Raw genomic sequence first — 20,982 nt, forward strand, 5'->3', positions numbered from 1 at the left:
AAACCAGGCACCATGAAACAAATGCTTGTAGAAATCACCCAAAAATCGTAATTCTATTGTCATTCATGAACAGTCTTCCCTTTAAAAAAGCAATGAGTTGGTTTTTCATCCTTTTTGTGAGAGTCTATAAAACCGTCTTTCTTTTGTTATAGACAACTGTCACTTGCGATGCTTATCAGCGTGGCAAGAATTTGTTGATTAATAACATTTTGCAGAACTTGCTTCGGCAGTAGATATACTAAATTTGGAACGATACAGAGAAGATTAGCATGGCCCCTGCGCAAGGATGACACTCAAAATCATGAAGCGTTCTATATTTCTTTAAAAAAGGAAAAAAAAAACATTTTGCAGTAGGCTACTAAGCTAAATATTTTCATAATAGGCTACAATCAGAAAAAGTCCTTAAATTTATATGTAATATTTTGCCAATTTATTATAAATTGAGTTGGCACACCGACCTATTTTGCCAACAAAAACTTGCATAAAGAGAACACTGATCGTGAAACACAATAACGGTGAAGCGCACACTAGTGTTCACATAACATTTGCAAACTTAAAATAATCAATCCTATGCTCGACATTTTCGAAATTCGAAAACAGACGTTTTAATCAATCACTGGGACAGTGTGGCTGGACATCGCATTGGAATAGCTTTAAGCAACCCCCACCTAGAACTATAATCTGCTTGGTCGGTCGGTGGAATCGTATGCAAAGCGAAAATATGCTTCCCGGAAAGTATTTTTTGCCTTCGTGCTCTTTAACTCTTCAAAAAAAGTATTTTTGGTTATACTTGTATGCTGATACCTTCCGCGGGCCGCCATTTGGGGGCCCCTGGCTTAGGCTAGCCTATAGCCTATAGGCTACTGGTAACTTTTTCGATGATTTTGCAGGCACAGTACGTATTGTCATGTTCTTTCTTTAATGATTTGTCTAGTTTTTTTGCTTTTGAAGAGATGGCTTGTTTTTTTAGCTGTAGTCTAACTTGTTTAGGTGACTTGAAAATTTTATTGGCACCTAGCCCATACTAACCTTTCAATGGCCCGGCTGCCATTATCGTCATGTTGGGCAATAAATCCGTTCTGTTCATTTTTGGAAGATGAAAATGCAACTAATTAGATGGTTAACATTCTTAAGTGTGTTCAAAGTCTAATATAGTGTGTTCAGACGAAAATATCGTATTGCCGGAGGCGGTTAGAAGACGTTGGTTTGAAAATGTATGTTTTAGTTGCGGTACAGTTTGATTTTAACAGAAAACACGACTGTATTGTAATATTGGTGTTTAATTGGTGTTTAGTCTGGTTTTGTCTGTAAGAAATTTCTAAGAAGTTATCTTATACGAAAGCAATAATTTCTACAAAGGTGCGGCCTAACATGTTTAGTCAAGTAGCCTATTCAACTGTAAGCCAAAGAACTAAGTTTATATCATTAAACACGACTAAACTGCCGCGTAGGCAGTAAGCTATCTTTTTATGAAACAAGTTTAAAAAATGAAATGGCGAAACAGGCGTAGGCTATTAACTAATGTAAATTTTAAGAAGTCCTACGCCTGCCAAGAAAAAGCAGCTCGATTTACAATCAAAGCCCAGCTTGCTTGAAAAAAATGATTGGTTCAATGGTCATTATTGTTATGAGTTTCAATAGCCCATAAACTTCACTTAAGTGACAATCTCTTGCAAAGTTTGACCGGCAGGCCTAACCTTTGCAATGGAAAGTAGAAACGATGTTTCATGAACTCATGAATCATCAAGCAAGCAGAGTTGATGAGCTGCTTGAGCTCACAGTTGCAAACACCAGTTACGTTGCAATATGGGGTCCATTAAACCGAGTCAAACAAGCGGGATTGAAAAGTAGCCCATTGTATTTATTTGTGTTTTTTTAATCACTGAAATCCATTTCAGATTCTTAGTTTTTTTTTTAGGTTGAATCAATGCTTTCTATAACAGTTCCATGAATGAAGTTCCTAGCAGAAAATTTGTGCTGATGTGTTTGCTTTTAAACCAGCTTATAATTCAATGATACGAAGACGGCGCAAAAGCATAGCTGCATTCATCACATTTTTTATAATATTTTATTTATCTTTTGACTATTTGACTTCAACTGCTTTGAAAAAATTTAATGAGGTGAGAAGGTACAATGCCAAGTTCAATAATAAGCAAAGAAGACATGGTTATTTTAAACGAACTAACATACTGTCGCTTAACGCCAAGAATTTTCAAAAAGTAGAATCAACAGACATAAAGCATGAACCCACGTTTAGCTCTTGCACTCGAGAAAACTCTTCACCAAAAATAAGACCATTTTACAAAACTGATCCAAAGAAACTTCTTATCCCGTCTCTTTCTAACGGACCCAGTAACCAGTTGATTGGATTTCATCAAAGCATTCTCTTGGCTATAATGTTGAACAGGTGAGTCTGCCGATAGAAAAACACACAGCCGAAGAGTTGAATCATTATATAACTTGATCTTTGGCGTTTCTTCCTCAACAGAGCTGAGTAGTTAGGCTGATCACTGAAGTTTCCTTCCCAATTTTCTGGGTGCTAAGCACTTGAGCAGTAGCGTTGATAGAAGGGGTTCATAGGGTAATATTGGACCCTGGTTTGAAGTGGTTTAAGGGGTCTGGAAACTTGAAAAAAACATCTCGTATTTTTTGGATATGGCGTGATTTTTCTTAGAAATGCCTTAATTTAAGGCCTACGGGTCTAACGAGCCCAAATTCGTACCTGATCCAAATTATCCTCTTCATGGCCGTGATGCTGAATGGCTATACGTAGCTTACTCATAGAAAATTACTTTTATAACCTATGATAATATTTTAATGACCATTTTGTTTTTTCTATATTCCAGAACGATTGTTATTCCTTTGTTTTATCAACATGAATTGACCGGAGGAAAACGAATCAAAACAAACGCTGAAGATAGATTTGACGTAAAAGCTTTAAAAAAATTGGTTTCAACTATTTCCATGTCAGAAGCAAAACAAATTTGTCATGATACATTTGATACATTCTTCCAAGCCGCAGATCTCGGTGAGGTATGCATTTCAGTAAGGTAAAGGTCTCGTACTCAGTTACTGAGCAATGGGGAACGAGAAGATAAGGTTCTCATCACACTAAGCCTTGGCACTAATGAAAGTAGGGTGGCCAGTTCCTTTCTCTCGGCCGCCTTTCCTTCAGCAACTATGCCCACCCAATTCATTACACCCTGGGTAAAGGTGAGCAGTGTTTATCGACAACCAGCATAAGCTGGGTGTCGAACCAGGTTTGCATTACTGGAAAGCCAACGCCTTATCCGCTGCACCAACCCAACCGCTGTTTCAGTAGCTAACATAAATTAACCCGTAAGTCGAAAACTGGTCTCATGTCACATGTTTTTACCGAAATGCTTTGTTGATAAGCTACATTTATTTTTTATCTAACAAACTGTAAGACGAGATTCACACCGAACATGCACAACTGTCTTTAGTAGGCCATACAAAAACGTCGTACCAAAAATGGCGCATGTTTGTTTCGTTTTACCATTCACACCAGAAATAGTATTGCTAGTGTGAATGGTAAAATTTCACACCAGGAATACAACTCACACCATTTACACCAGGAATGCAATTTTTGGTGCAAATGGTATGAGGAAGCACACATGCCCCAATTTTGCGCCATTTTTCGTGCGATGTTTTTGTATGCTGAAAACAGTTTTGTATGTTCGGTTCGGTGTGAATCTCGCCTTAACAGAACTTTGTTATTTAACCAAAGCTCCTTGAGCAGATGCGAGGTATTTTTTAATAATAAATTTTGTGCTATATATAAATTACGTAGTCTAGCTTATGCCTGATTTTGTCTCTTTTGCTGACAGTCAGATAAGCTCAAAATGAGGCTGCCCTTTCACTGGGCAGGAGCAGTAAGGTTTGCGGAGGCATTCTTCTCATTTGTCTGAAGCATTTGCATAAAAAAAGCTGCAATTGCATGAAAACATGAGGCCGGTAGAACACTTTCTGCTGCATTACTTTTTTTCTCTTGCTCCAAACCTTTGGTGAGGTAATCGATGGCCTAAAACTCCGGGACTTGCCAAACCTATTTTGATTTCTGGCTGATATTTCAAAAGTCATTGTATTTTATATATTTCACACCAGGTTTCTTTGCTGAGACCACTTATCAAGACTGAATTGGAAACAGGAATAAAAGGACTCAATTACACAAAAGGCGTCACCATTGCAATGCTTAAAGGTAAAAATTTGTAAACTTTTTTTTCATGAATTTTTAGTTGTAAAGGTATTTTTATGCAAAAAGTTGTACTTTATATATTTTGAAAACGTAAAGTGTGTGTTACGATATAAACTTTGCTCTCAACAACTTCAAAACAAAGTCAATACTTTTTTGTGTTGCTTACTATTGAAATTGAAAGCCTGAGTTCAAAAATTAGATAAGTCAATATTTTAAGTTTAGCTAAAATTGTTTATATTTTAGTAGTGAACGCATCTTCCCGTGTTAAAGCATATTTGGTAAACACGTTGAATACGTCACACCATGGGTCACACTAACCCACACAATATCGTTCAATGCCTAGTTTGACAAATTTTGTTTGTCTTTTCTCACAGTTCTCTTTTGCTACCTTAAAGATGGAAGTAAAATTACAAAAGCCAATTTTTTTCATGTTGATACAGCCTTCATTGTGAAACAATAGTGGTCAGATGTCAGCCAACGTGTAGGCTTGATCAACACAAATCATCTATATTTCAGAATACATTGCTGTCGAAGGAAAAGATGTTGGGCCACTCGTTGTTCGAAGCGCTTACTCAGGTTTGATTGCATCGAACGTTGTTTCACCAAATGTATCAATAAAGTATATTTGAAGTTATTAACTTCTTCTTTGTGTACCATGTCTGTTCCAGGCTTAGGCGTTCACGCATGGTTCTTTCCAGTTATCCCACTATTTAACTGTATAAAAATTGTTGCGGTTGGAACGTGAAGATGACCCTTGAGGTTACTGAGAAAAGTGAGAAGCTGTTTTCCACGAGCTCGTTTTCCTTTGATCTTTCCACAAAAAGCAGTTTGTTCTAATTGTTCCATTCCTCATGACATGGCCATTAACAGTTAGCCTATATTGATGCTGCTTCTAAAAATATTGCTCAAAATTTAAACCACCTATACTAGCTATCAAAGATTAGGATATTATAGTCAAAAGTGTAGGCTATTAACCTGGCACATTGACTTTTTAAACATTTAAATACAGTATAAATTAACTTAATCCATTTTCTGGGATGTTTTATAAGCTACAGAGCCTGCATGTTCGACTCCAGCCACCCACACTTGCTGTTGTTTCTCTGGGCAAGAAACTTTACGATAATTGCCTCTACCCAGTGATCGATTTAATGGGTAGCACCAAATTTAAGTCATAAGTAGAGTAGACAACCGGAAACAGACATTGCCGTCGGCTGCAGCGTGGGTCAGGTGTACGTCGGAAGGCGTACACCGATGCATAGCGCTCAAGTCCGCTTTCCCGCAATGCAGGATAAAGATATGAAAAACAAAGAAACAAACATAGGCTATAGTTGGTTCAAATTCAAATTAATATTAAATTAATAATAAAACTGTAACAGCCTGCAGGACACCACCAATTAAATTTAATATTTTTCAACTAGATTTTAGATTAAATGGGCCTTTTCACAGAGGAGCTCGTTGGAAAGGAAAGAAAACACTTCGAGAGATATTAGCATCTTACGAATCGAGTGCCCCTTGTGCTTTCTACTGCTGTCCTTTTCGACAGTTGAAAGCGGACCCAAGAAAAAAACGTAAATATTTTGAATAGAAAGGTATACTTAGCTACAATGTATTTAAGCCGTCTAGAGTGTAATAAAAGTAGGAATCAATTTTTTAAATTTTTAATTTGATAAAACCTAGGCTATTTGTTGTTCGCGTTTTGATTTTATTGTCAAAACGAATATGAATCTAACAGTTTTTATTCTTCATACCAACTATTAAAATTTCTTTTAACAATATTTTCGAATTGTGCCATTGCAATAGTTTAACGCCATTTTAATTTGGTGAGCCAGTCCTCAATTTTTAACACTTCCTTGCATTGTGTAACCTAACTAACGTAATTCATAATCTATGGTTTCACAAGTTCCGGTACCTTGGCCACGAAGTGAAAAAGAAATATTAAATAATCCATGGAAGAACATAAGAACAAAGGAAGATGCAGGAATTATGCTGAAAGAAATCATTCTCCATACACCTCCAATTCATTTAGTCCGTCGTATACAAAAGGATTTCATTGAGGAAATTTTGAATAAAAACACTCAGTCGAGCTACCTGGCCATTCATTGGCGTTATGACGAGGAGGTACGCTGTTTTACGTTTAGTATAAACTAAACTTTTGTGCAGTTTTGTGTCGATACTTAACGTTATTGAAGAATATTCTTTGCTGAAGAGTTACAAATTGTATGAGTTAGGCTATGCGGCATGGACTTGTTGTAATCAGGCATTAGTATGTATTTGAAACTTATATAATTCCTTTCCCATTTTCGAAGCGGCATGTGATCAAGTGCCCATCACTCTTGGATCCCCGCTGCATATATCGTGTTTATCTAAGAGAATGTAGTTTGTATTTACTGTAAATGATTTTAAAGAAACTAAATTGACTTTAAATTACTCTAGCGTTGTTTGTCTAATATTGAAATAGATTTAATGAAAAGGCATTATAGGCCAATTACGACTTTATTGAGAATAGTGGGCTATATAGGCAAAGACTCTATTTGGAGTAAGTAGCTTCACATCCTGTGCTTCTGAAAGTTCATACTCTTACTGAATTAGCCTATTTGGTTGTGGACACAAAGTATCGAGTCGTAGGCTTTATGTCTGTTCCAATATTGGCTAACGCGTGATATATTCTCCTATAAACTACAAAGGCTTTTTTACTCAGGATTTTCTCAAATACCTTTGCGGAAATCATTTCCACAAAAAGCGTAAAGATTCGTGTGATAATGTGAAGAAGGCACTGAACTCCAGTGCATTTGCTCAAGCCATCGCAGGCAAGGTGTTATCCCTTCAAAAAAGAGAAATTCCAGTTACATCAGTTTATGTCGCAGCTCCCGGAACATTGAAGAAATTCATGGATGAAACTAAGAAACAATTTGAGTCCTTATTTCTTACTACCGTTGCAAAATTCTTCAGCGTTAAAGATCTGGAACAATACATAGCTAGCAAAGCAAAGTGAGATTTTGCCGTTACTCTTACTTATTTATTTTTAGTCATATTTAAATCTTGTTATCACCACATCTGCGTGGAAGATTTCTGAGAATGAACTCAGGCTACAGCATATTTTTGACATATAACTGACTTTAGTTAAATTAAAATATCTTCACCGCAACGCCAGAGCATAAAAGTCACTACTGTTAATGCAACTAGGCTTCGGGGTAATGCAGAATACGTTGCAACTAAAACTAAAATAAGCACAGCCCATCCTGTTTCTAGAAAAATATCAGGTGATGTGTATTGTGTAGCCCCCACGTGGTGGAGAATGGGCTCACAATTTTTTTGTTGGCAGCCATAATTCTGGAGTTTTTAACTAAATAGATTAAGAGACTAATGCACAGACCAATTCCCATTAAAAACAAAAAGTCGTGATAAAAAGTTATTCAACTTTGTTTTTTCGAAACAGAGGAAGCCTATAATCTATTGATTACGTAGACAAATTTTGGGTTTCAGATATGGAGTACGAGTACGGAAAGATCGCGAGTTTTTAGAAAATGTAATCTCCGAAGTGGAAATGGAAATTTGTGGGAAAAGTGACGTGTTTATTTGGTCCAAACAAAGCACGTGGTCGCAGAGAGCTTTAGCGAAAAAGGAAATTGTTTTTTCAAAGGACAATCCTGAAGGTGAACCCGTGGTAAAGATGGTTTTGAATTCAATGAGCCTGATGAAGCACGATTGAAATATGTTACTTGGTCTTGCTTATAAACAGGCCCATCGAGTATCGGACTATCATCATAGAAAGGACATTTTAGCAAGAAATGGAAATTTTAAAAACTATTTTTTTTTAATTAGGACCATAGCCTACTACTTAGATTTAGAATAAAATTTCCAAGCGGTCACAGGTAGTTTTTTTATTTATTTAATATTAAAGTGATGGGTTTGCTATTTATTTGACTATTGCCTTTCACATGTTTCGGTAGCATCCAATTGTTCTAACAAGCTGTCTCAAATGAAATCGCCGTCTCTGAAATCGCGATATGTATAACGATAACTTGCTACTTGGAGTTTGTCATGGCCTACATTTATTTTGATTATTGAATTTCCAGGCAAGGTATCCTTTGTATCCATAATTGGGCTTCTCTCTTGCTCTGCTTTCACCAGGCGTACTGTTGTTCTTTAATATGTTAAATTTCTTGGGCTTACCTCATTTTTTTGCATCCTAAAACAAACTCTCAAATCTAAATCTCATGTTTCTAAATACATCATAGATGTGAAAAGAGAAAACAATTTTACCTTATACTGTAATTAACATAAAATTTGTTTAGATTTTCATCAAAATTCGAATTATTATTGCTATACTGTAATGAACCTTTGTTGTCACAAAAATGTATTTGGCTTCAATATCAATATTGCATATTTTCAATATGCCTCAACTTAATAACCTCTAAACCCTTAATAAACATTATGTCTTTACTTTGTCCTTTTACTTATATCATTGAAATGGGACTGTCCAAGTATAGCCTACTTTAGATTTAAAAGGCAATAGAGCTGTAAATTAGTTATGTAATTAACTAATTATTATTCCTTATTTGAATATAGCCTAGTCCTGAAAGAAACTGTGAAAACTATGTAGGCCTATACTATGATAAATGATACTTCACATAGATAATTTTTTTACATAGTTACAAAACTTCTTTCGTTTTTGTTGTAACCTAAACGAATAAATGTCCTGTTGCTTTTCTGTTTTGCGTTTTCATAGGTAGCCTACCAATTACAGCGGTGTTTTGAATTGCATATTTTTATTTCGCATTTTTTCGCTTTACTATGTTCGACTATTGTACTGCTGACCACAGACTACGTTTTTCAGTTCACTGATTAATCAGCACAGTGGTAAAGTGATAAGCTTTCGATTTCAGCCCGCCTTACTTTAATTCAAAGTTGGTTCTACCACGGTGCTGGTTTCCAACCTTTTTTTAGTCACGAATCTTAGTTACTAACTTAAATTTTCAAGCCTGCGGATTTTTATCTAAAAATTTCCAAGAATTCGATCAGAAAATGTCTTATGCATATACTACTGCTAAATTATGCTACTGCTAGCGATTCCTATGCTGCAGGAGGCATGTAATCAAGCAAAAGTGTTTTGCAAAGAATCGGGATAAAGTTAAGTTTTTTCTCCGTTTTGAGGGGAAGCACTTGACCAAGTGTCCTTCTGGATTCGTTACTGGATATACATGGTAAGTGCTGGACATTTTAATAAAATATTGTAAAGTGCCTTAAACGAAACCTGCGAGACTTGAACGTTCAAGAAAAAGATCTACAGCGTATGAAAACAAACAAAACACAAAAAAACAAGACACAACAAAAACGATGATGATAGCTTGTTGTGAATTACTTTTTTTATTTTATTTTTTTACTATTTTCTTCCTTTGTTTCGCAAACAATCGAGATTTAAAATAGCGTACATGCAGCCAAATACCAAGAAACTCACGGATTTTTTCCTCTATCTCAAAGACTCCCAAAGGGTCCGCGAATGCCAAGTTGGGAACCTGTGCTCTACAACAAACAGAACGGTTGAGAAAATACTTTGGGCCCGGTACCAATGAGATCTTCAGATCAAAATGAAAACACTTCTTAGAAACACTCACTATGTTCAAAGAATAGGCTGCTGTGGTCTTTGCAAGTTCCTGGGCCCTTTGGAAAGGTTACGGGCCCCTAAAATTATTCCGAACCCGAGTTCAAAAGTACCTTCTGGACGCCCCTGCCAATGCTACTGATTACAAACCTTTTGTTATATAAAGTCAAGATAAGGCCGAGTAATACTGAGATGGCGTTGTTAAGCTGTGATACAATTTTGATAAAAAGACTATACTTTGTAGACAAAGAGCAAACAAAATCAACCGACACTACCGGAGCTTTTGAGAAGATAATTTGGGCCCCGTAAACTATCGATGAGATCATCGGGCCACAAATCATAACATTTCTAAAACAGCGCACTGTACCCTAAGAATACGTGGTTGCAAGATTTTTGTTTTCCAGGTCAAAGTCGTTCCGTTTGCATTTTTTTGTTTTTTTGCAGCCTATTTACAGTGTTTTTTATTGCACGTTATTTAACCGTTAAAATTGGCACAGTCGCAACCCTTCAGAAAAATTTATCATAAAAACAAAAACAATTACAAAAAAATAAAAACAACAACATATATCCAGGCTATAGCTTTATCAGCTCATATGGCTTTTAGCTGATTATATGTTTAAGACTTTTATAAATATACACTTCTCAGACAGCCACTTGATCTTGTTCTGATCTTCACCAGGTCGTGTACGCATCTGACCAGATCTGGACCAGATAAAGTGGCTGTCTGGGTTGCTATGAAAATCGGCCATGGTGTGTTATCAAGAGTGCTGATGGTCATGAGGGAAACACTAGGGCCTACACCAGTGGTGGCGTTAAGGTTTTGTGGGCCCTGGGCCAGTGCCGGTCTTAGGGTATTTCGGGCCCTGTGCGGAATATGCTTTGCGGGCCCCAATGACAATGATCCAATTCAGTAGCATAGCTAGGTATTTTGAAAGGAGAGGGGGTGGTTTGACAGTCGGCGGGCGAAGCTTGACAGCATGATCGCCGATGGCGATACCCAGTGGCGGGGGGTCTGAGGGGCCTCTCCTTAAATTTTTAAAAAAATTACTTTAAGATTGGGGCATTCTGAGAGCATTTTCAACAAAAATTTGGGTATGAATATTACTGTAAAATGATGCTGTCCGGAGGCATAGCAAAAGGATAAGATCATGCTTTCTTTGGCATTTTTTGGAAATAAAGCTATGTCTCTATGTTGAGTCTGGATGCAACCTATTTCGTCCCCTGAAAAATTCGTACCCCGATTTCGTACCCTGAAATCGGATTAACAAAATCAAAATTCTACCTATTTCGTTCCCTGAAAAGATCAGGAGAAATTTTGAAATGTTTGCGGCAACTCCGATCAGCGACTTTGGCTATGTTTTTTTTTTCTCGATCTTTTTAGGGTACGAAATGTTCAGGGGACGAAATAGGTTGCACCCGTTCAGTCTCCATGTTTTCTTGTTGCTAATACCTTTGTTGAATTCACTTTTTGAATTTTCCCATTGGAAATGACAAAATTACTGCATTTTTTGAGTAAATTTCGGGCCCCCTAATTTGCGGGCCCTGTGCAATCGCACGGTTTGCACACCCCAAAGACCGGCACTGCCTGGGCAAGAAGTAATATGAGAGCAACTACAGCCCGGTATCGACAAATTAAGGTACGCAAACTCAAATAACCATAAATCACAATAACAGAAAAAAGGAATTAACATGATACAACAACAAACAGCGATGGTAAGTTAGAAAGGTGCATGCCATGACATCTTCAAAGAATACCATCCATTCACACTTAAAAGAATGTCTAGTTTCCACCATAAATTCAATCACAAAACAGTAGTAGGCCTAGTTACGTGCAAGCAACGGAGTGTCTGCAACTGAAATTTACAAATTTCCAAATCAACAATCAAAACACTACAGTTCAGGAACTGACTGGGCCGCCCTAATGACCGACAAATAGGATTAAATTTAAAAAAAATTTTTAATGTTTGTAATGTGTTCTAGATGTAGTTTACTACTAAACATTTAAATGTTTAAGTTAGTAGTAAATACATTACAAACATTAAACGTGATTTTCATCTTAGGCTACTTGTCAGTAATTTTTAGTAGTTTAATAATTAATTAATTGTTGTAGTTTAATTACAGTCTCTAGACTGTGGTTTATAGTCCTTGACTTTCCTTGTCGATCATTAGGATCACCGAACTGACTATCAGACTTGGACAACTAGAATTTTTGTAGTCTTTCGAAATTAGATTAGAATTATAATTAGAGTAATTTAAGCTTTTACAAATTATACCAGGATTAGAATTAGAGCTATCCAAGTTTTCACAAATTAGAGTAGAATTTAAACTAGATTAGAATTAGTTGGACGCAGTTGTCACATATCATTTTTTGGTTGGATAAAAACGCCAGTGTGGCAACTCGAGATCAAAGTGTCATTCCACCATCACAGCAGAGCCACTATATACATGTATATAGTGGCTCTGATTACAGCGCCAAAACCACTTACGTCATAATATACATTGTAACCGCCAGTGAATTGATGAATTAATCGAATTTTTCATGACTTTGCTGCTCAAGGGATTGAATGACACTTTGATTTTGATGGTTTTATTGCATTTTTTGTATAACGTTGATAAGAGCGCAGTATCCTTCCATTTGCCAAAAAATACTGTTGGACAAACTAAAATTTTTAGCAAAAGTCGAGATTAGATAAGATTAAGAACTACAATTATAGCAAACAAATTTTTACCGAATTAGATTACAATTAGAATTATCGACATTTCGCTCTAATTTATTGAATTAGACAACTAGAATTGTATAGTTGCCCAAGTCTGCTGACTATCATGAAGAAAAAAACACCTATAAAAGTAAAAAAACGAAACACCTTCAAACAGGGTTGCCAGGTGCTAGTTGAAAAAATATGCAAAACCAACTCTAAAAAAATAGGGAAGCAAACTATAAACTAGGATGGAAAAGTTTAAGTTAGCCTACTGCTTTCTGCTAGTGCTTAATGTAAATTTTATTTGCGCATATTTTGGATAAGCAAGGGTCCCATAAATTTGCATCCCTGAGCGGTCGCCCAGTTTTCCCACCCCAAAGCCCACCACTGGCCTACACATCTTGATGCGTTTTGCTCATAGCAAAGAAGAGCAAGATGCATAAAATTCTTGTATTTCTCAGCTGCATAACAAACAGAAAAAAAAATTGTAAGAAATTCTGTTGTTTCCTCTTTTACCGATTTTGAAGTGAGATTTCTTTAAATTAGAAAAAAAGTGTAACCTCTGCGTCTGCCTGAGTTTGGAGGTAAACCATTACACATGTCCATAAAATTGACAAGAAAGAAATTTTAAGTCGTCGTTTTCGAAACCCACGCTTTACTTTCCTTACAGTGCATGCTTCTCTTTGGCCCTTGTTAATTCTACGATCATGTGTAACGGTTTACCGAGTTTGATAGGTTCTAGTAAAATCTGTAAATAGTCCTTGTTTTGATAGTCCGTTATGTAATTTCAATATGTGTGTGTAACTGTGTATATTAGTTTGTTTTTGTGATGTTGGGTTCAGTCGTGTTCTCATTGCTTTAAGAATTGGCGCTCCAGTTGTTCCAGGAACGAGGAGGCGACTGATTCTTAACTAATTCATCAACTTATTTTAAAGTATCAGGTTTGGTGGCCGTGCTTGACTATATTTATTGATGCATATACCGCAATATTAGATCCTTTCACGCACGTCTTAAACCATTAAGGTTTTGCCACCTTTTCCTTTTGTTAGTTTTGTTACTGTATTTCTTTTTCTCAATATCATTTCTTTTGCATTCTGACAAAGAAAAATAAATTGAATTGAATTGAATTGAACTAGTTTGGAAAAGTAGCAAACAGCTTTGTAACTTTTTATGGGCTGTAACAGTAATCATAAAGAATAATTGTTGCCTAACAATGGAACAATGTCGATTTCTATCATAGGAAGGTGAAAAATTGTCAAACAAGTTGTAGGCTACTATGAGGATAAGGCATTTGTTCAATATGAAAAGCAAAAAATCCTTGAATCAAAGAAAATGTAAAAACAAAGACAAAACACAAAAAAGAAAGGATGACAAGATTTGTGTCAGTAAGTTTGTAAAGAAACCAGCTAAAACTAGATCAGGTTTAAACTATTTGGTAAAATTTAATGCTAAACCTTTTTCAGAATGCGTATTTGGCTCACATCAACATAATAAGAATATCAAGACCAAGAGGTTTTTCAGAAGTTCTAACGCTCTGCTTTCTTTGAAATCTGTTTGTGATCCGTGCCGTTGCAAATCCTCAAAAGAAAGGCATGAGAAGGAAGAAATTAATACTTTGGTTTGCAATAGCAACAGAGCCAATGCCAATTTGAACAAAATTCATACACACAAAGATGTTGCATCTGCATTTGGTCCAAAAGTAAGCAGCGCTTCACAAAATGACTGGATTAAAAGTAACGAAAATTTGGAAAATGAGTCATGGTCAAGAAATGAGACAGAAAAGCAAAGCAAATTGCTTTTGAATTACGTGTTAAAGAAAAAACGAAAAGAAATCAACAGCTCTTCGACTTCTGACAACTGCATATGCTGTTCTAATTGTATGAACAAATTGTTGGCGTACATCACAGAGGAGATTTCGAAGCAGCAAACGAAAAAAGCAATAAAGCAAAGATGGGTTGATTCTGAATTTTCTCTTAATCGACATCAATGTCACAGCAAAAGTAAAAATAGATTAGTTCCGATAAGAAAGCATAAATCTGATACTTCTGTGCCACAAGCAAGTGCAGGAATAGTTGGTTCACAAAATTTTAAAATTATTCATTTAAGTGACCAAAACAATATTGTTTGTCTCAGTGCGAAACCTCGAAAACGTAAGTGTAGGTTTGTTGTAGCATTTGTGCTGGTAGATAAAATTGCCAGCAAGAAAAAGCCTCAGAGTAAAGCTAAAAGCAGAAAAATAACAAAACCAAAAAAGAAAAATACGGTCAGTCCTTCAACCAGATGTGTAAAAGTTCAACAGAAAAAACAAGCCCATATAAAGAAGCGACTACGAAACCATAAAAGAATGGGCCACGGAAAGATTCGTGGTAGAAAGAAGCTGACGCGATCTAAATGGAAATTGCTTTCCGTAGCGGCTATAAGGAAGTTAAAAAAGCAGTTACAGGAACGCCTCGTGACTAACGATGTAAAAGGAAACGAAGTATCCAAAGACAGACTGCAAGTTCCTATGCCAAGAGCTGGCAGACGAGGTCCTGCGAAAAAGACCTGTTTGCAAAGCGTCAATTCCTTGAAGAAAAATCCCTCATCTTCAAATGAGCGTAATTGGCCATCCGCTATCAACAAACATACATTAAACAAACAATATCAAAACATTGCGAGTAGATTTTTTCCTGCAGCTCCTGCTCCGAATGGTCGTGTCCCCACATACATTGCAATGGTGAAGACAGCTATTCGAGATCTCAAGCAATTTGCTTTGACGGGAAAAGATGCCATTTCTAAGTGAGCTTTTTACATTTTATTAGAGATGTTAGAAATGAGAACAACCTTTTGCAAATTTTGTTTCGACATAAAACTTCTTTGTTTCGAATTTCTTTTAAATTTAGTTTTTCTTAACTGTGAAAGCGAATTTCTTTGGAACTACCTTTCAAAGAGTGATCCTTAATAATTGTTTTGTTATTCCCAAACATTGTTTTATTTGTTATTCTTAGTTGTTTGTTTTCGTTCGCTTATATTTCAAATAACATACCACTGGCAATTTGTTTTCTCCTGAGTGCGTGTCGATCAACGGTTTTGTTATAGACATGTAAAATGTAGATCATACGATCCGATTATGTGACAAACGATGATAAATTCGTTTTTTTGCAGATACATACATATTCGATATAACTTGCAAAACGACCATCTTTTAACATATGTTCTCAAATGGATGTGCGATATGGGAGTTCTGCGTTGCAAAGAAGGGCAATACAGCTATAGTGGCAAAAAGTAAGTTATTATTGCATGAAATTAAATCAACCCTGATTTGGAACTGAAGTCAACAACTGCGTTCTTTCAACGTTGTTTAATCGTTTATTTCTAAGCAAACACCACGGTGTGTCATAGCGAAATTAAGCCGTTTATTTTTCAAACCATATTGAGCACGGGGACAGGCATTGACCAATTGACCATTACACAACATATTTTTGGTGATAACTCAATTTTCACAAAATTCTTAACCACAACTTCGGTCTTCAAGTTGTAATCAAGGCCTATTTTATTGAATCTGACAATGTAATAAGTACTTTCGTACAAACAAATAATTTATTTAATATCAAATTCGGTTACTACTCACCAAAGCTCTTCTTCGCTTTTTTGCTTGGCATTGAGCACTTTTGTAGTATCAATAATATTTATTGTATAATTTATTTAAAACTCCACTATGCAACAGCCAGAGATGTACGTATACGCCGCAAATTCTACGTCGTAGACTTTCGTCGTAGACTTTTTTACGGCCACATTTTTTGGATAGTTGCCGCTTGAGGCTACGCCGTAAAGTTTTCGCGTTTTTTTAGCGTATAGCGTCAATGTATACTTCTGTCTTAGCTGTTGTTTGCATTTTTTTTGTTATCAAACTGCGAAATTTTTTTTCGCTACAATACGCCTATAGGCCTACCTTCCAGCGCTGCGGTTGAAAGAATGTTTTCAATGGGCAAAGACATATTGAAACCAAAACGCAGCAAAATGTCAGATGAACACTTTCAGATGCTTGTGTTTCTTCGTGGAAATTCAAAATAAAACTTGTTTGTTTCAAGTGGTTTATACCGTGTGAATGTTTAGCACCTAGTCAGGGATATCTAAAGAAGGGGTTACGAAGGCTTTTATTACGTGTGACAATAGAAGGACTATTGTTCATCGCAAATAATCTCTGTTTATCGTAAAATGACAATTGGCACCGATAGTAGTTTAATAAATCTTGTTATGATAACCTGCATTGCGCTGTTAGCATCAGGCCTGGATACTCACTGCATGCTTATGGTTACTTGTTAATTCAACTACCCGTATACTTGCTTTACATTTAGCCTACCGCAAAGGCTTTGTTAGAAAAAACAGCATTTTGGTAACTTTTCAACTGTCTTTCCAAACAAGTATTCTTTAAATATGTTCTATGTAACATTTACTAATTGTCTTCTGTAGCTGACTGTACCAGTTGCACTACAAAACTTTCTGCAATTTTGAAAAGAACCGCATGTTTCACGCGCTGCAAACTACCGCCCTGGTAGTGTCATCAGAATAAGGCAATCGCTGTGAGCCTTCATATCCCCTTCTCTAGATATCCCTGCACCTAGTAAACAAAATGAGAGTTTACGCTAGTGTATGCGCTGACGCCGCCAACTTTTTTTACAAGTTATGTTGACGCATATGGCGCATGGTTTTTCGAACGTTTGCGTTTACGCTGACGGCGTCAATATTTTTTGTATACGCGTACATCACTGGCAACAGCTTTTGATATTTATAATCAAATCATTATTTTTATTCTACTTTCAATTCGTTTTTTTTTTGCATTTTTTTTAAGAATGAAAATCTAACTTTTCATTTCCTGGTTCTCATCAAACTAAATGGGTTCAGCAAATGATTTGATATATTTTATTTTGCTGGACAAGATCTTTCAATTAATTCGATGTTGTAGTATTTTATTTAGATTAATCAAAAAGGACACAGCTACGGTGTTAAGAAAATGCAAAAGAAATGAAATAAAATCTCTTCTTTACCGAGACACAAAGTGAGATGTTGGTTTCTTTTAATTGCTTCAAATTGCGAATTGTCTGTGTGGTTTATTATGTCTTATTTTACTGTGATATGACATAAGCTAACGAGTCTTCATCCTGCGTGGCTTGTCACTAAGTTTTCACTAGTTTTTGGTTCCTTGGTTGTTGTTACAGTTTCCCATTGGGCAAGACATATGTAGGCTAATCGTTTTTTGTTTTTTTGTCAACGAATACCTTTCAGAGTTGGGACGAATTGGTGTCTTGTTTTATCAGCCGGCGGAAATACCCATAAAGCAGTGACGATCGGTGAGGGAAAGCAAGGAAAGCAGTGCTTACCTGAGCGAAAACTATGCAAAATATAATGACTGAATTCTAGGTTTAACTTTTCATTATTTTTATCACGTCTATTTTAACTTGAAAATTACTGTGTTCGTGACTAGAATTACTCGTAACGGTTGTGAGTAGTTTAAGTCCTTACCAAACCGCAGGTCTTGCCTATAAATGCCAATTAACGCAAACGCTCCTGTCAGAAACAATCACTGAGGCTCCAGGGAAATCAACTATCAAAGTTGCTTTCCCCACGTTCAAAAACGTCAAAAAACGCCTTCATTTTATCCAATTCTCACTCGTTTTGCAAAACGTCACCAGCTGCTTACCCAATCAGATGTGTTATGGTTAGAGTTGCTTTCCCAGTGACGTCAATGCGTACAATTGCTAGACTATCTCGTCATACGCACAGAATGGTCTCTCGTCACGGTACACAGCACAGCATCATAAAGACGAAAAGATTGTTGCTGTTTTTTTATGTCTCCTCGCCATGTACTTTAGCCTACTAGCTTTCATAGTCATGACTTTGCCCTTTTTACAGCTTTGATATAACGTTACTTCGCCAATGAACTTTCAGGTGCGGATGCAATATTTAGTTCGTTAAGCTTCTATACGCAGGAGGCAAACTTATCCAGCTTTTTGTACAAATTGCTTGCGGTTGTAATGTTTAGGCCTAAGTGTTAAGTTTTGTAGTGTGGGCCTAACTGAATATCTGAGAATGAACATTCATGACAAATTAAATATTTAGACAACTATTATTCCATGTCTAACACTGGATTTTGGTGCTGCAACGTTAAAATTAAGATTGTTCATGACTTCTAAACATTAAATGGATGTATGATCACGATATAGGCGAAGCACAATTTGACAGATTTTCATTTTTGATTTGTTTTGGAAATGCTCTCAGAGCGCACCAAATTGGAAGTGTTTTTGAAAAATTTCTGGGGGAGACCCCCCAGACCCCCCGTTGGAAGTGTTGCTTTCGGCAACATCGGGCATCGCCCCGACGGTTACGCCCTTCGTGCCTACTACCTTGCTGCAGCATATTTCCAAGTTGCTTTCCCAACGGTTTAAGCCACCGAACGTCACTGCCATAAAGAGATCCATACATTTGAGAGTGGGGCAAGATGCTCTTGTTTTCAGTGTCTATAGGGCGTAGCCGTAGACCAAGAGAGAAAATACTGTTTATTTTCCGCGGAAAAAGCTTAGCGGGTTGTACACTTGTACAGTATGCTTGCAAAAATAAGTATATTGTCCAATAGTGTGAGACGTAGGCACCTATGGTCCCAAAGCGCGAGGTGTCATTGACTGGCGTTGTTGTGACACTGTGACAGTGGTACGACACCAAACAGGTGCATAGTATACACTCTCACAAACGTTGAATCATGATGTTTAAATTTATAATAACTTGAAAACTAGTTGTAATAGGAGCTAAACTTGTCCTTGTATAAAACGCAGGTTTATTTTGTTGTGTTTCTCACACTATACTCGGCATATTTTAAGCTTGTTAAAAGAAATGTTTTTCTTAGTAGGCTGTACATTTTTTTCTATGTAGAGTAAGCAAATATTCCATTAGCATAGTATCTTATAACAATTTTTATTATCATTGTCTAACTTGCAAAGATGTAAACCTATGATCATATATCAGGATGATAGCAAATTAACTGGAGGTAAAACGCTTTCTCCTCATGGCAAGTCTACAGTTGTGTAAAACTTATTGCCTCTCTTTGCTTATATTTTGCCTCATAAAATTTAAATGCTTTTGCCCACCGAGGCTATTTTTGCTGAGATGCGCTGTTATTCCTGTACTCTGACAGGAACAGCTAGTTTTTCATAACATTGCTCACGTATCACCTAGTCTTTTGTGAAGTAACATTTGGATAAGTCATATGAGTAAAATGTTGAATCAAGTTTCATTGTTGAATCAAGTTTCATTAAAAAACACTCTTATAATGAACAAGCTCCATTGGTAGTTATAAATTTTTCAAAGCTTTAATGTTTTTCTTTTTAGGCCGGTGGAGAGATCATGTGGTTGGAGAGCGCCCGGAAAGTGCTGTAAGAAACAATGTTCAAAGCATAGAAAAGGTGTCAGCGGCAGGAATTACTTACTACGCAAATCGAAATGCCCGTGCTCTAAAAAACTGTGCACGTTGAAGAACCGAATCAAACTCAGAACTCGTTACGTAAGAAGCAACGGAAAGATATACAGAGAAGAAGAATTCATATAAGCCACAGCATGTTTTTCTTGTGAAACAGCGCAATAAATAGATCATAATCACCTTTATTGTTTGTTTTTTGTTGAATTGTTTTTTATTGATAGAATAAGAGTTGGTCATTTTTTCTGCTGTTCAACGGTAGGTAATCATCATACTTGCATCTATCAAATGGCTTCATAGTCGGATTTCTCTTCTTGGTGTGAGGAGGCTACCCGTTAAAAAGTTAGCGGATTAGCTTTGGCTATGAATCATTCTTTATTGCCAAAGTTACTTGACAAATAACAAGTTATTTTTCGCTGTAAAGCTGGCTTATCAATAAATTCTTAAACTTCGCTCTTTTTATTAAGATTATTAAAATGTCTGTATTTAGTAAACTACTCATAGCCAAAAGTATTTTTGAAAAGTCACAATTTGAAGCCTAAATCAGGGGTGTTCAAAGTTCGGCCCGCGATAGTTTTTTTATGGCTTGTTGTTTCACAATGTTTTGTTTTGGCCCGCACACACACAGAAATCATACCAATTCAACTTGCATCATTAAAAAAAATATTTAAGATAAAATTTCCTTACAGACAAAAGAAAAGCCGGCGAGAAAAGTCAAAATCCTTATTGCGAATTCAACTATTGTTGTCCCGAATGACCGATATACGTTCATTCATTCATTCCTTGCTGGCGAATTCAACGAAGGCTGTAGGGATATTGCCGTAATTGAAACGTACTTATTGCTCTTCACATTTTTCTGCGTGTTGCCTGATGAGGCTCCTGCTTACCTGCAGTTAATATTGAGCTTCACTGCAACGCCGAAGTGGACAGTAGCCTACATATTTCCCTTGTGTTTGTTTTTTTACCAGCAGTTGTATAGCCTAAAAGAAAATCCAGAAATGCGAACGTTTACAAAGAA

General features: G+C 36.4%; 2 protein-coding genes and 1 non-coding gene across 5 annotated transcripts; all 3 read left to right on the top strand.

Moving 5' to 3' along the window:
- The first annotated feature begins 218 nt into the window (after positions 1 to 218).
- LOC145779185 (U6 spliceosomal RNA) lies at positions 219 to 321 on the top strand. The gene has a single exon (XR_014290533.1). It is a non-coding gene; the product is annotated as a U6 spliceosomal RNA (small nuclear RNA).
- Positions 322 to 1,720: 1,399 nt separating this feature from the next.
- LOC145779023 (uncharacterized) lies at positions 1,721 to 7,925 on the top strand. Its single transcript, XM_082590605.1, has 9 exons — positions 1,721 to 1,857; positions 2,258 to 2,407; positions 2,847 to 3,033; positions 4,126 to 4,219; positions 4,733 to 4,792; positions 5,635 to 5,784; positions 6,117 to 6,334; positions 6,915 to 7,204; positions 7,700 to 7,925. Exons 1-9 carry the CDS (start codon positions 1,721 to 1,723, stop codon positions 7,923 to 7,925), a joined length of 1,512 nt encoding a protein of 503 aa, XP_082446731.1.
- A 5,867-nt stretch (positions 7,926 to 13,792) lies between these two features.
- On the top strand, positions 13,793 to 20,148 carry LOC145778848 (uncharacterized). 3 transcript variants are annotated; one of them, XM_082590432.1, is made up of 5 exons: positions 13,793 to 13,902; positions 13,981 to 15,295; positions 15,662 to 15,781; positions 17,463 to 17,555; positions 19,880 to 20,148. In XM_082590432.1, the coding sequence occupies exons 1-5, from the start codon at positions 13,794 to 13,796 to the stop codon at positions 20,094 to 20,096; spliced, it is 1,854 nt and encodes a 617-aa protein (XP_082446558.1). In that variant the 5' UTR covers position 13,793; the 3' UTR covers positions 20,097 to 20,148. The 3 variants fall into 3 exon arrangements, with proteins under 3 accessions (XP_082446558.1, XP_082446557.1, XP_082446559.1); XM_082590431.1 differs by having other exon boundaries at positions 13,793 to 15,295; XM_082590433.1 differs by lacking the exon at positions 17,463 to 17,555 and having other exon boundaries at positions 13,793 to 15,295.
- Positions 20,149 to 20,982: the final 834 nt, after the last annotated feature.

The sequence above is a fragment of the Aplidium turbinatum genome, chromosome 10 (genome assembly GCF_918807975.1).
Source record: "Aplidium turbinatum chromosome 10, kaAplTurb1.1, whole genome shotgun sequence".
In the NCBI taxonomy this organism is placed as follows: domain Eukaryota; kingdom Metazoa; phylum Chordata; class Ascidiacea; order Aplousobranchia; family Polyclinidae; genus Aplidium; species Aplidium turbinatum.

Coding starts and splice junctions, on each gene's coding strand:
- LOC145779023 (XM_082590605.1), top strand. CDS start 1,721: ATGTTTCATGAACTCATGAATCATCAAGCAAGCAGAGTTGATGAGCTG. Junction 1,858..2,257: donor GGATTGAAAAGTAGCCCATT/GTATTTATTTGT, acceptor ACCCACGTTTAG/CTCTTGCACTCGAGAAAACT. Junction 6,335..6,914: donor ATTGGCGTTATGACGAGGAG/GTACGCTGTTTT, acceptor TTTTTTACTCAG/GATTTTCTCAAATACCTTTG.
- LOC145778848 (XM_082590431.1), top strand. CDS start 13,794: ATGAGGATAAGGCATTTGTTCAATATGAAAAGCAAAAAATCCTTGAAT. Junction 15,296..15,661: donor GGAAAAGATGCCATTTCTAA/GTGAGCTTTTTA, acceptor GTTTTTTTGCAG/ATACATACATATTCGATATA. Junction 15,782..17,462: donor TACAGCTATAGTGGCAAAAA/GTAAGTTATTAT, acceptor TCGATGTTGTAG/TATTTTATTTAGATTAATCA.